Raw genomic sequence first — 14909 nt, forward strand, 5'->3', positions numbered from 1 at the left:
GAGGATTCATGCTCAGTTATATCTTAATGGTTTTGGCATAACAACATGTTTTCTTTCATTTGGTCAAATATTTCCCCACTGAAATAAAAGTGGCCAGAGGTGACCTTTATGCAGGTAGGAGAACCTGAAAATAGGCTCCTACTGTATTGCTATTGCTCTGATAAATTATTCACATTCATGTTATTAACGCAAACAAACACAGGATGGCAAAATAAAATGGTGTGTGGGTCAAGCAACAGGGGGCGTGAGTGAGCCTTTCAAAGTTTCACCCCAGCACGCATTGTGAGAGCGTGCGTGCGTGCGTATGTGTGACCTCTCTACAGTTTGTCAGGTTGTGTTTATGTTTACCCTCTGCCAGCCACAAACAGTCCACTTATAGTGGTCACACAAAACTCCATCCAAGTAAATAACATTGTTCCACTGATGCCAGATGCTCTAATAGCTTTCTGCAGGGGATTTCACCTGAAAGGGCCTGGCTGACCTGATGGGAGAAATTAGAAATGCAGAGGGGGTTTAACAGAGCGGCAGCGCGGAAGCTCCGGCAGGGTTCAATATAACAGCAGCAGCAGCAGCAGCAGCCTGCTACTGCATTGCGTTCCTCACTGAGCAGCTCGCTCCAAGTATAGACAGCATCGCTGCTACATCCTGGATTGGATAATACTATTTAGAACAGGGTGAGTGTTTATACTGACTACATCCACAACATTAGATAGCCTCCACCTGCACAACCCAATGACATCCAATAGAAAAGCTTGTAAACATGTTTCAAAATATAAGACTGTTTATTATTATTGATCCTGTCAAAGAGGCTCTGTAAAAAAAAAATCAACCTTGGTTTGAATCTATAAATCTGTTTTCTATATTATCCTATTCTACGCTGACACTCCGCAAAAGGCAGACTACACCCTAGACTGGTCACCCGGACAGAAAAAAGGAATTCACATTCATATTGTTACTGAGTGGGAACAGAACCCACACTGCCTGCACTGAAATCAGGCGAATATACTTCATCCTTGATTTCATCACAGGGGCGGAGATATGTGGTGGCCAAGAATGGCCATGGCCACCCCTTTTTACTATCTGGCCTCCCTCCTGGCCATCCACATATAGTGGAAGATTTTGATACCTGTGACTTTTCTGCTTTTTTTTTCCACATTAATGCAGTATTCCTAAGCACCTTGATAATCTATCATCATTTATTTGAAATAAGAAAATAATAAACTTACAATTGATATGAATACAAACATTAAAAGATTCTTGCTGATTCTTGCAGTCAATATCAAGCAAAATCTTACTTTCGCACCATAGCAAACAAACAACTGATTATTCATTGTTTATCATATCATTCAACCTCATGGTTTCATGAAATAAAATGCACTCATGCATCAATTTTGCCCAAAACATTCATTAAATAAGCAGGAACAAAACTAAAAAGCAACATTTAGAATTGTGATGAGTTAAGAGATGTTTGTGTCATTGACCTTTTAAAATATGATTACAATAAGTGAGTCATTGACAGCTGTCTGTGACTCACTTATTGTCTTATTATCTGATTGGCTGTGAGCTAGCAATCAATGCATGTAACAGAAGTAGACTATGGTACGCAAAAGCAAACCAAGGGCAAAGGAAATGGGATTGTCTTGCAAATTAAGCTCAGTAAAGTAGCTTTTCTCTTAGACTCGCTCCTGCTTGCATTATGATTGCGTTCTGCATATGTGTGCGTTTTTTTTTTTACGTGCATGTGCATGAAACCGTGACTGTGGCTGGTGAACAAAGGTAAACAATGTTTTGAAAGTTTTGGAATGGCCCAGCCAAAGAACATACCTAAATGCAACTGAAGATCTGGTGTGAACTCAGGAGGACTGTGAACAGGAGATGAGAGATATGACAGTCTGACACATTTGGAGTGTTTTTGTGAGGAGGAGCAGGCAATTATTGCCATGCTAATGGACTCCGTCCTACTCAAGACACAATGCACTCATCAAAGCAAAAGGCGATTCAACGAAATATGAGCTTAGGGTTTTCAAAGGTTCCTCCAAATTTAAATACCCCAATGATTGTACAAATGAAAATCTGAAATTCAACCAAACGATTTGGGAAAAATATGCCTTAAAAGCATAAGTGTCAAACTCAGGGCCTGGGGGTCGGATCCAGCCCGCCGCTGCATTTTATTTGGCCCATGAAGGCAATTCATGTGTGCTGATTTCATGTTTTTTATTTGTTTATTGTTTTTTTTACTAAATACAAAATTGCAAATTATCTTCACTTTTAATAACGATGAGATATAACGAGCATTTTTAAAACAATTTGGATAATAGTTCAACTTTTTTTTTTTACTGGCTTCTGATTTCAAAACTAGCTATCCACCTATTTGTTGCGTATATGGGGTAGTACGTGGCAATCATATTTACAATGTGACCCGTGACAAAAATGAATCTGACACTCCTGCCTTAAAAGAAAGTGACAGGAAAAGAACAAAGGGAACACCAGAAGTTAGGCGTTTGTAAGCGGACTCCACACTTCATCATGTCCCAAAAGAAGGTCCGGCGTGTTTCAGTGCCATGCCAGCTGGAGATGATGCAACAATGAATAATTGACTACTGGTAACCATGTGGATGATTGAGAGTCACAAATTGATTGGCTGGTTGCTGTATACGTTGTTTAATAATTGTTTTCTCTTTTTCATTTTACTGTTTTACCTGACAGCTGTGAATGTAACAAATAGGCCATTGTTCATAAGTGTAGGCTAATATTGAATTAATATTACAGCAATTTTTACTTGTAGGAATTTTCAAATGATTTTTTAAAACATTACCTGGAGAGTTAATTCAGTTTTCAGGTAAGTTTCCACTTACATTATATTTTGGGTTGTTTTTTGAGACGCTCAAGTTAGGCTATAGGTTAGTTTTTTTTAAATCTTTTTCCCCCATCTCTTTTTTTACTTCTGAAAAACCTGGTGTGTTCCACTGTCGGACTTACGGCAGCATTGTGTTGCAATGCATTGTCTAGGCTGACTACCATTTGCCACTGCAGGCTTAAGCCCAGTATAAATTACTGCAGCAAGCCACTGTTATGATTTCCCACTAGGATGTGTGCCAATGAACGCCTCTTTGACACAAAGAATGAATGAAGCCTTTCCCCGCTGTTGTGTGTAACCACCCATCCCACCCCTCCATCACCCACCCACCACCAAAATAGCTGCACCAGCACAAATATGACACGGGGTCTGCAATGGGCTGACAAAGCTGCATCACTCTCCTTTTATTTCATGAATATGAGAATAAAGATGTGAAGCCAGCATGCATGGATGGGGCAAGGGGGATGTCAGCAGCCGGGACAGCAAGCTATTTAATCTCACTATATGACAGCATGCAGGGAGGGATAGAGGGATGGAGATAGATGAATGGGTGGGGGGGGGGGGGGGTTAAGGTCTATCCTCTGCAACCACAAACATGAGAGGGAGAGGGGAGAGAGAGAGAGAGAGAGAGAGAGAGAGAGAGAGAGAGAGAGAGAGAGAGAGAGAGAGAGAGAGAGAGAGAGAGAGAGAGAGAGAGAGAGAGAGAGAACTGCAGCATCGCCAGCTACAGCAGCAGTCCTGTGCAGTGCAGGTGAGAGGGGGGAAAAAGCCAAAGGAGGAGGGGGAGGAGGAATAGGAGGTGCAAGTTGAAAGAGAGAGAAAGAGAGAGAGGGGGGAGAGAGAGAGAGAGAATGCGGGACTCTTGGAAAAAGACGCATCTTCACTCGGTCCATTACCGACATCCCGAGCAGTTGTGCTGGCGAGGATTAACGCGTAATTGATGCCCGTGCCGGGATCTCCCGCTTTAGCTAGTCAGAAAGGCGCTAAATGAACAGCCTTGCTTGGTTACTTTTAAACCGTGAGCATTTGATAAAGTGGCTGCGGGAAGCACTGGTGTCCCCTTCCAAGTTGCGCGGTGGAATCCGATGGCTTGGCACGTTGCTCCGCCACTGCGGGGAAAGAAAGCAAAGGCATCAGCCGGCTCTTAAGGTAAGACAAGAATCTAAATGAAAACACTTTGTGCCTCCTGAAGTGATTTTAGATGTGAGTTGTTATTGATGTTTCTCGGTACTGTCCATGAGTAAGAAGCGCAGCTCGCCTCCTCTTTTGTGTAGACTGGAGGTGCTGCATTGCAGTTTCGGTAAAGTGAGGCACGCGAGAAAAAGCTGCTGTCCCATATGTGACTGGAATAATGAAAAGTGACGACTATAGCACAGCTGTAACGTTTGAGTGCTGCGTCGGTTATCAAAGGTTTCTCTCTTTTTTCCCTTGTTATTTGTCAGTTAATAAAAGGTTTCTCTGTTTCCCTTGTCTTTCTGCAGCACGTTGGATTTTTATACAAATATATCACGCGGTTTGAAGAGCCAGGCAAGAGCAGGACAGAGTTGCAATAGAAGTTGAAAAGACAGGAGAATAAAGAAAGTAATCAGCCATCAGTAGCAAAGAGTGTCAGTCAGAAGGGAGAAAGAATAAATCAAACACCCACGCTGTGGGCTACAGCACATCACTAAAGAGCGATAAAGAAAGAAGAGGCAGGCCGTCCAGTCATTCAAGAGCAGTGAAGAGAGAGGCAAGCAGAGCAGGACATCGCCATGCATCGACTTGGCGCAGTGTACTCCTCGGCGCAGGCTTTCAGCCTCGTGGTCTTGCTGCTGCTGCAGCTGCTGACTCAGCTGCCAGGTGCACGCTCAGCTCTCCGGTACCGGGTCGCAGAGGAGGGCCCTCCTGATGTCAAGATAGGCAACGTGGCCGCGGACCTGGGCCTCACGGCGGGCACGGGCAGCGGGGACGTCACCTTTGCTCTGGAGAGCGGCTCCGAGTTCTTCAGGATCGACAACGTGACCGGTGAGCTGACGACAGGGACGAGGCGTATCGACAGGGAGAAGCTGCCCCAATGCCAGATGATTTTTGATGAAAATGAGTGCTTCTTGGATTTTGAGGTGTCTGTAATTGGCCCCCTGCAAAGCTGGGTGGACTTGTTTGAAGGCCGTGTTGTCATAACAGACATCAATGACAACACTCCTTCCTTCCCCTCACCTGTGCTCCAGCTCTCAGTGGAGGAAAACCGCCCAATTGGCACACTTTACCTGCTACCCACTGCTACAGATAGAGATTTTGGACGAAACGGTATCGACCGCTACGAGCTGATCCAAGAAGGTGCACCTGGGTCGAGTTCGGTAAGACGCACAACTGGAGGAAATCCCATGGGTAGAGTAGACGGGCTCGGGGATAGGAGGGGTAGGAGTGGAGATAATGTGGGAGGAGCCAGGAGCACTGTGTTTGAACTCCAAGTGGCAGATATACCAGATGGTGAAAAACAACCTCAACTCATTGTCAAAGGTACTTTGGACCGCGAACAAAAAGACTCATATGAACTGACCCTACGGGTTCGAGATGGAGGGAACCCCCCACGATCATCGCAAGCTATGCTGCGGGTTTCCATCACTGATGTAAACGACAACAGTCCATTGTTCGAAAGGCCCACGTATGAGGCGGAAATGGCAGAAAATGCCCCTCCAGGAACACCAGTACTCCAGGTGAGGGCTTCTGACCGTGACATTGGTGTGAACGGGCAGGTGGAATATGTCTTCGGAGCGGCCACAGAATCAGTCAGGCGGCTTCTTCGACTGGACGAGGCAACTGGATGGCTTAGCGTTCTTCACAGGATCGACAGGGAAGAGGTGGCCCAGCTAAGGTTCACGGTCACGGCTCGGGACAGAGGTCAGCCACCACGCACTGATCGAACCACGGTCATTTTGGCAGTTCGTGATGAAAACGACAACGTCCCAGTTGTAGAGATCCGAAAGATCGGACGGATCCCCGTGCGAGATGGGGCAGCATTGGTACCTGAGAACGTTCTGGTAGACACACCAGTCGCTCTGGTTCAGGTTTCGGACCGAGACCAAGGAGAAAATGGGGCTGTGACCTGTACGGTTGTAGGAGACGTCCCATTCACTTTGAAGCCAGCTGGTGAAACAGCTCTCCCACCCTTACCTGCAGATGAGGCCTTTGACAGGTGAGTCAGAAAAGGTGAATTGTTCGTAAACAAGAAACTTAATGGCTTCCCAATAGAGCTGTCAAAAATAATCAATTAATCGGCAAGTAATTGATTATCAAATTAATCGATAACTATTTTAATCAGTCAGCCATTTTTTTTTTGTTAAAATTGACCAAATCCTCTAAATTCAGCATATCAACAATAATTGTATACTGATTTCTTTAGTCCATGGAAGAAGTTCTGTATTTAATCAAAATAAAACATTTGCAAACATCTGTTTTTACTTTGGAAAACAATTTACGAACTGGTAACATAGTACATCAACCCCCTTTTTTTTGTTACTATACAAATGCAGAGTACAAAATAAACACCAATCACTGGTTAATAAACAGTAAACAGGGGGGGGGGGGGGGGATTGCAATACAGTTAAATGCAAAATTTAAATGAATCTGATTAGTCAATTAATCGATTGAATAATCGATAGATCAATCGATTCTAAAAATATTCGATAGTGACAGCTCCACTTCCTAATGATTGACTCAAATTCTTACAGGACGATACAAATACTCAGTAATGGCATTCTGATTAATAGGGATTAAAATGATGCACCACATAATCTGAGAACAAAACTGACACAGTTCAAGTGATCGTCCCCACATTGCTGCTCCAAAAAGTGGCTCAACAAATTCTACATTCCACAGAGAATCCAGAGAAGAGGTTCTGAAGTGTTGTTTCATGGGGGTTTTGATTTTTTTTTTTTTCAAATCAGCTCAAGTGGGCCACTCATTCACTAAAACCAGAGAGTGGATAAAATGTCACGCTATCTGTAAAATTGGATCATAAATATGCAATAAAGTCAAGGGTTTTGTGACTCATTTAGTAGTAGTATTGCAACAGTGAATACTCCAAATGTCAGTGCTTTCAAGTCAGTTGTAAAACTATTTTCTGAAGACATTGACATGAGAGCGAGAAAAACACTAAGCGCAGAAAGCAGCCGGAAAACACAAGATAATGAGTCAGAGAATGAAGCTCAATAATTATGTACCTTTGCAATTATTATCACTTGAGGTTGATTTATTGACTACAGGTACAAAACAATGTGAATGTAAACATTCACAATTCTTTTAATGAGGTTTTTAAAAAGCGCCTGCATACTTATACTGACACTACATAAATGTATGAATTTTTTCACAGAAACAAGAAGAAATTCTTCCTGCATACCTCAGCCTTGCTGGACTACGAGGTCACCAAAGAGTACAGTGTCACTATTGTGGCAGTAGATTCTGGAAGCCCTAGTCTTTCCAGCAACAGTTCACTGATGGTGCGAGTTGTCGATTACAATGACCATCCCCCAATCTTTGCCCAAAGTGTAGTGGAGGTCCATTTTGCAGAAAACAACTCACCCAACGAGAGGGTCGTCACTGTGGTGGCCGCAGATGCAGACAGTGGCAAGAATGCAGAGATTGCATATTCCCTGGACCCAGTTGCAAACGGGCCATTTTATATAGATCCAGATAATGGAGATATCCGTGCCACTGGTGTCCTGGACCGAGAGCAGCGAGATAGGTATGAACTCACAGTTATTGCCAAGGACAAGGGCACCCCTTCTCTACAAGGTTCAGCGACTGTTGTTATTCAGGTGACCGACCGCAATGACAATGCGCCAAAGTTTGTCCAGGAAGTTTTTACATTCTATGTCAAAGAAAACCTACTTGCCAACAGCCCAGTTGGCATGGTGACCGTGACGGATGCCGATGAAGGTGAAAATGCAGAACTCACACTCTTTGTCGAAATGGATGGACTGGACGAGAAGAAGTCAGGGGAGAAAAGTGTGGGAGAGAACGGACAGAAGGATCAGGAAGAGGTGTTCTCCATTGAGAACAACACAGGCACCATCTTCTCCGCTTTGTCATTTGACCGTGAAAAGCTTTCCACCTACACCTTCCGCGTACGTGCCGTGGACGGAGGAGAGCCTCGCAAGACCGCCACAGCCACCGTGTCACTCTTTGTGACCGATGAGAACGACAACGCCCCCTCCGTTACGTCTCCAGCCAACGATTCCTACACACTGCTCCCACCTGCAAGTAGCGCCCGCACTATAGTCAGGACGGTGACGGCCATAGACTCGGACACCGGCCCAAATGCGGACCTTCACTACGCACTGGTTGGAGGGAATCCCTTCCGATTGTTTGAGATCGGCCACTCCAATGGTGTGATCACACTGGCGGAGCCACTGGAGCGGCGCCACAAAGGTCTGCATCGCCTGGTGGTCAGGGTCAATGACAGCGGGGCCCCCTCGTTGTGCGCCACCGCCCTGGTCCACGTCTTCATCAACGAGAGCTTGGTCAACGCCTCCCTGGTGGACGCACAGGTAATATTTTCACACGGTATTGCACCTACACCTGCGCAGGAAGCTTGTTTAAGTACGCAGAAGTGGAATGAAAAGGTGGCTAATTGGAAGAGGCAATGATCTGTCCTGTTTTGGTTGGTGCTGATTGTTCTACCGAGATGGTAATGATAGCCAGACATGATTCTGTCCTCTGATCCATTCCAATAATGGCTCCACTGATATCCTTTACAAAAGAGGGGGGGTACTAATTAAAACGGATTGTAGCTGTTTAAACTAAAGTGGTAATGAGATTATTTTCTAGATAGAATTAAATAAATGGATTCTCCGCTCTGGGTTTGCAGTTTTCCGACCATTTTTAGGACTTTGAAAGAAATTGTGTCTATATTTGTCCCAGATAAAGAAGCGCGTTTGTCTTTTGAGGAGTATTGGCAGTGCCAATTTCTTTGTTGTTTGAACCCTGCAGGAGTGTGTTCTTTGGCCAGTATGACTTCTTATAAGGACTGCATAGTTAACAAAAACAGTTATAACTGAAGTGACTCTTCTTTTACGGTACATTGAATGCAACGCTGAGGGAAATAGGTGTGTGTGTGTGAGTGAGTGAGAGAGGGATAGCGAGAACGACAGAGCGAACGCATTAGCGTTGATATTGTGTTAGAGGCAGACAGAGGGAGACTGGCTGGCCCAGTTTTGGCCTCCCGGAGTCTGTTGAAGTATGTTCGTGTTGAATGGAAGCTGCACTTAAGCAGGGTCGCTTCGCCATGGTAGGTCTGAATATTGATGAGGTTTAGGCCTTTCTGTTGTATCATGCTGCACATGCTGCGCATTAGTATTCAGACATAAAACAAAGTACCTGAGAACAAGGTTCAACTCTAAATAAGTCATTTTACAAGGGGAATGAGCAGAATACAAAGAAATAAAACATCTGCACTCATCAGAAAGTGTGGTCTTGTGGAACTAAAAAGTTTATCACAAGGAGAACTACCTTGTAGAGCAAATTGACGAGACAAAACAGCATTACTGTTACACCAGAAACAACCACCACAGCAGTCCAAATTAAGAATGTGTACCGCTGGTACAAACCCGTTTTTCTCCCCAGTCCTCATTATATTAACACAATTCCCATCCCATTATGCATGAAAAATGGCTCAGTTAATCTACAAATGCTGAAAGGTAATAACCAAAAAAAAAACCCTCTCTGGTGTGCATCAAGTAAATTGAATTGACTAGTAATTAAATCGGCTTCAGAGCTACGGGCTAACACTATACTTTCCCAAAAATGTGTTGTTTTATTCTACAAGGTGATCTAGTTTGGAGAGTTATTCTCCAAAGCAAAGGTCTCCAACTGTCAGGTCTGTGAATGTGCAGTGATGTAAACAGTGAAAAACTAAAATGGCTTGGAGGCATTTGAAAGGAAAAGGACAGTCCCTGATAGCATTGGGTTTTTCACTTAATTCACCCATTGACTACATAGAAAATCAACAAGCAGTAGATTTTTATTTTTTAATATTTTAATGGGCTTGGTGAATATCTCTCAGGGTATTGTGAACTCCTGTTTCCATGCCAGTGTTATACTGAGCAGGCTGACATGGCTTAAAGAAGTTGAGGTCTGTGTGGTGGCTGTGGCTCAATTTCTCATTATTTGCAACGTCGAAGCAACAACACCTCTGGTGGTTGAAGTCAAGTAGTGCACTCATTTTGCCCTAATGACTTAAAGCAGGTATCTCAAGCTCATGGCCTGGGGGCCATTTGCGGCCCGCAGGATATTTTGTGGCCCCCTATTTGGCGTCAAAGATGAAAGTTAGCGCGCCCACATATTTTTTGCTGTCATCAACTTGACGTTTTGTGTGGTTATGTTTTTTTTTTTATCACATAGGTCAATGGTACTTCATTTATATAGCGCTTTTTCACCTTATAAGGCCATCAAAGTGCATTACATTGAGACTACTCATTCACCTACTGATGACGCAACATCACTTATGAGCTACCATAGTTGAGTCTCATGAATAGCTAATTTCAAGAAAAACAGAAGACACCATTTTTTGTTGTTGTTGTGCAGTAGACACCTCAACATGTCTCGAATGCAAAAAGTTGCAGTGTTCAAGAAATCAAATGTCCAATCTTGTTCCAAACTGTTATTAATAAAGATTGAGAAGATCGATAGATGAAGATTTAATTAGCTGTAATTATTTTTGATTACTCGAACCCTTTTTTGGTTAAATACTTCATGTGGCCCAGACACATCCAGACTCTATCTCCAGTGGCCCCCACATAAATCGAGTTTGACACCCCAGGTTTAAAGACATGATTAATAAACAATCAAAATACGTGATTAATAAACAATCACAGAGTCCACCAAATAATTAACAATTCTATTACTGTATTTCACCAGCTCATAAGGAAGCGGTACATCTATGCACCCAAGGACGAGATTTCTAAGTAATGTTAATGTCATATTCTCATTGTTAGTATCAAATTACAATGTTGCACCCTTTGCTCCCATGGCAAACTGTGTTCTTAATCACAGGCTGGGAGTATTAACTCCCTCCTTGTCAACAACCTAGCATGCCAAAAACTTTTTAATTTAGGGCAACGACTAAGTCATGAGACAAGGCGTAGTACACCTTAGTATTATGAAAGTTTCACTCAAGAGTAGAACGACAAAGCCAAATTGAACAACAAGAGAGCATTGGGTGCTATTACAACAAAACATTTGGTAAGGTTGTAACAGTGGTGCTGACAGGAGGAATAAAAGACAATAGGCCTGAATGACTAGGACTATTGATTCCAACAAAAGGCTATAGTGTGTCCAGACTGGTATAAATGGTGTTTTTGCTTGCAATGTATGCATAGTATAGTATGATTGCAGGGAGGGACTTGTTGGAGAAATGGAGTAGAAGTCAGGCGAGAGACAATACCTCCATCTCATAATGAAGTCAAACTGAGTGGTGGATAGATGCCAGATGTAATTAGGCAGGGAAAACGCCTGCTTGTGCCACAGCATCATGACAGGAAATTGGTCTTTTTTTATCCAGCTTTGCTGGTGGGCGCTAATTAGCAACAATACAATGATGCTGTCTGAACTAGTTATTTTAGACGTTGTTGTCATGGTACAACTTAAGCACGCTTTATACATCAGACTTGCCCTGTTTTGTAAATCTGTATCGATCATGAGAAATCAGAAACGAGCAGGCAAAGTTCCACGTAATTCTGTGTTGTGTTACATTATGAGCATGATGAAGAAAAAGGCCCATTTCACATTTGCACCAGATCGGTTAAATTGCTGATTTTGTATGAATATTTGATGGCATACAAAATGAACGGAACCCTATGGGGGAGCTGAAACAAAATTCTTCAAACGAAGTCAACTTGAAAAGCTCGCTGCTCTGACACGGAGTACATGTGGCCAAAGACTTCATTAAGGCTTTAAAACAAAACTCAACACTTTGGTCTTTCAGTGGTGTAATATGTTAAACATAGTTCATCGACCTCATAGTAAAAAAAAAATTTTAGGCCAGTATAGCGCAAAGCGAGCTAACGGAAACAGAAACATGATACTGCTATATACCAAGCATAGTCTATTATATCACTTAGAGACATAATTTGAGTCATACTGTATGAACTCACCACCCAAAGAGACATCATAGTATGGGAATACACTAGGTTACCTGGCCATGCAAATCCAAGCAAAGGGCTTATACTTCTTGGTTGAACGCTACAACTACAGTGTTAGCCCTGCACAGTAAAAATAAGGGAAAGACGTGTGGCATAATGGACCCAACAATGGAAAAAGTTCAGTACATCAAGTACTTTTTTAAGCAATTAATCTTACATTATTGCTACTCATAAAATTGTATAATTTTTTTCCATAATATTAAACAATTGTTCCTATAATATTGCTTTTTTTTTCTTGTCATTTTAAGACCATTGTTATTTTTGTGTCTGTGTGTGTGGCTCACAAATGTATCTTAGCATATTTGAATGAACGCTTCGGCGCAAGGCTTCTTTATCCTTCATCATTAAAAGAAGTGGTACTTGACATTAGCCTTGGCAGAGGTTTTACACTTTACACATTCCCCACCTGGATAATTAAGTGATGAATTAATTATAATAGCTGACGCCTCCAAACTGCAGCTCACTTGCAAATGTGTCCCGCTACAACTGAGATCCAAATTTGGATCAATGGCATGGTCACAAGAGAACATGTCATGGGCGCAGAATCTGCATCTGTAGTGGGAATCGGATCGTTCTCAGGAGAGCACGTACAGTATTGTAGATGTGTGGTGTTAAGCTCAGCTGGAACAAAGCTCATGAAGTAGAATGGAAGATCCCTTTGGGAGTTTGACATGGAATGTGAGTGACATACTTCTCCATATATATATATATATGGAGTTATTGCAAATGGTGGACCACACACTCACCTTCATCCTCGCTTTTTTTGCAATTTATTCCCGCAAAGTCTTATTATTAAGCCGCTAGAATGTTGCAGGGATTACTTGAGTATATCATTTTCCAGCCTTGACAGGAGAGAAGAAATTGTCACATGAGCTTTAAGACTACATTTCAGGGCTGCATAATGAGGTGTCTTAACGAACAGACAGCTTACACTGTGGAGTCATGTAAGTGCGGACATATATATATATATCAGCGTGTCTCTGTTGTCTTTGCGAAAATATTATTATTATTATTTTTAGCATTGCTTTATATATATTGATCAGGTATCTTCAGAAAAGCTCATTGTCCACCAGAAGAGCAAAGGTCCATAACCAGTAATAAATCGGTTTCTTGTAGCAATCATGTTACAAGAGTGGGGTATTCGTGTGCATTTATATCGGTGTCAAAGATCACAGTCTTCGACTCATGTTTTAAGTATAAAACGTATTGATTCAAATAGCCTCGTGTCAAAGCCGGAATGTATGGCAGCATCACTATCCCTCCAAATCTCCATGGAAAAATAAGGATAGCAAATCTTGCATAAATCCACTCCCACACTTGCCTTCACAATAGCAGCTTTGTATGCTGAAGTGACAACGCTTGTAATGGGGATACAGTCATTTTCTGCCATTTAGGGCTTTGTGTTTGTCCTTTTTTTGTGCATGTTTATTGACTGCTGCTTCTTCTTTCACTGTGCGACGTTGAAGTCTGCACTTTCATTTTTTTCTTAACATCTGCTTTAGAACCACTTAATCTGGGCTATTTCCTGTACGACCTAGATGATGCGCACAATCGGATTACGAACGCCGCAATATAAAATGCTACAACCTCGACGCAAGACAAATAATATATTTAGTGACACTCCATGTGTCTGGGAATAACGGAAAGGATCCCCATAAAACACAATGATGGGCTTAATTAAGCTGAAGATGCTGTTTGATGTTTCTTTGTGTCTCAGACCTACTGTGTCATTGTTGATTACGGCTTCTTCTTCTTCTCTCTTTTTTTTATCTGTGATTTATCTTTTGGCAGTACAGTGGGTGAGTGGTTATCACTAGTGGCTCACTGCTAGAATGTTTTGTGTGGGAATCTGTTTTGGCTCAGCACTTTTCTGTGTGCAGTTTGCGTGTTCTTCCCACAGTTCACAAACATGTTTGTTAGCTTAGTAAGTGAACGCCGTTCAAAACTTGTGGCACTTTTATGGACATTTGAGGTTTCACTGTATTAAAATTAAAATGCACAATATCCATTTTGGTAACTGTTCAGTGTTGTTCACTGTACATTTGGCACTCACTTGCATATGTACCAGTTTTGTGTTGTTTATTTCAGAGTCAGTTTTTACCGGGAGCAATTCGGCACGAGTCGGCAGCACGCACAAATCTTAGTTTTGTTCAATTTGATTTTAATGGCTCAACTTCTGAACCTATTATCGGTAATAGGTGATAAACTGTAATTTTAGCTCAACTGACTAAATACATATTTGTTTATACAAATTGTCATGTAAATATTAGTGCTATCACTATTGATTATTTTTAGAATCGATTAATTCATCGATTAGTCAATCGACTAATTTGATTCATTAAATTTTTGCATTAAAGTGTGTTTAAAAAGCATTTTCCCCCCTGATTACTGTTTATTAACCAATGATTGGTGTTTATTTCATATAGTGATTAAAAGTGGGGATTGATGTTGTACTATGTAACTGGTTTGGAAGGGTCTTATTTTGACTAAACATAGAAGAAGTCTTCTTTCATGAAGGACTACATAAATCAGTCAACAATTAACTGCTGATATGCTGAAATCAGAGGATTTGGACCATTTACTCCCAGCCATTTTCACTGAAGCAACCCTCTTCGCTCCCGGCTGTTTTACTGGATTTTGACAGATTTTGCAAAAGGCCCACAGAGTATTGTGTTTTATTGCTATAAAACATGGAACCTACCAAAAGAAAGATTAGAGTCTTTATATATGTATATTTGTATCTGTGTCAGTTTTGCAGCAATTAGCATTAGAATATAGCTATGTTTCATTATTATTCACAAACCTGTTGAAAACATTGGGGAAAAGAGCTTGTTGCAACATAGCCCTAGTTGATCTCTTATACTCTCCTGCCA

General features: G+C 42.0%; 1 protein-coding gene across 1 annotated transcript in view; it reads left to right on the forward strand.

The window, feature by feature from the left end:
• The first annotated feature begins 3696 nt into the window (after positions 1–3696).
• Positions 3697–14909, forward strand: part of pcdh7a (protocadherin 7a) — a 57144-nt gene continuing 45931 nt past the window's right edge. The window contains exons 1-3 of the mRNA XM_086082697.1: positions 3697–4006; positions 4339–6032; positions 7209–8385. Of these exons, the coding sequence (XP_085938823.1) occupies positions 4609–6032; positions 7209–8385 (2601 nt within the window). The 5' untranslated portion in view covers positions 3697–4006; positions 4339–4608. The remainder of the gene's footprint in view (positions 4007–4338; positions 6033–7208; positions 8386–14909) is intronic.

The sequence above is a fragment of the Leptonotus elevatus genome, chromosome 8, assembly GCF_054856555.1.
Source record: "Leptonotus elevatus isolate MCC_2025b chromosome 8, RoL_Lele_1.0, whole genome shotgun sequence".
NCBI lineage: Eukaryota > Metazoa > Chordata > Actinopteri > Syngnathiformes > Syngnathidae > Leptonotus > Leptonotus elevatus.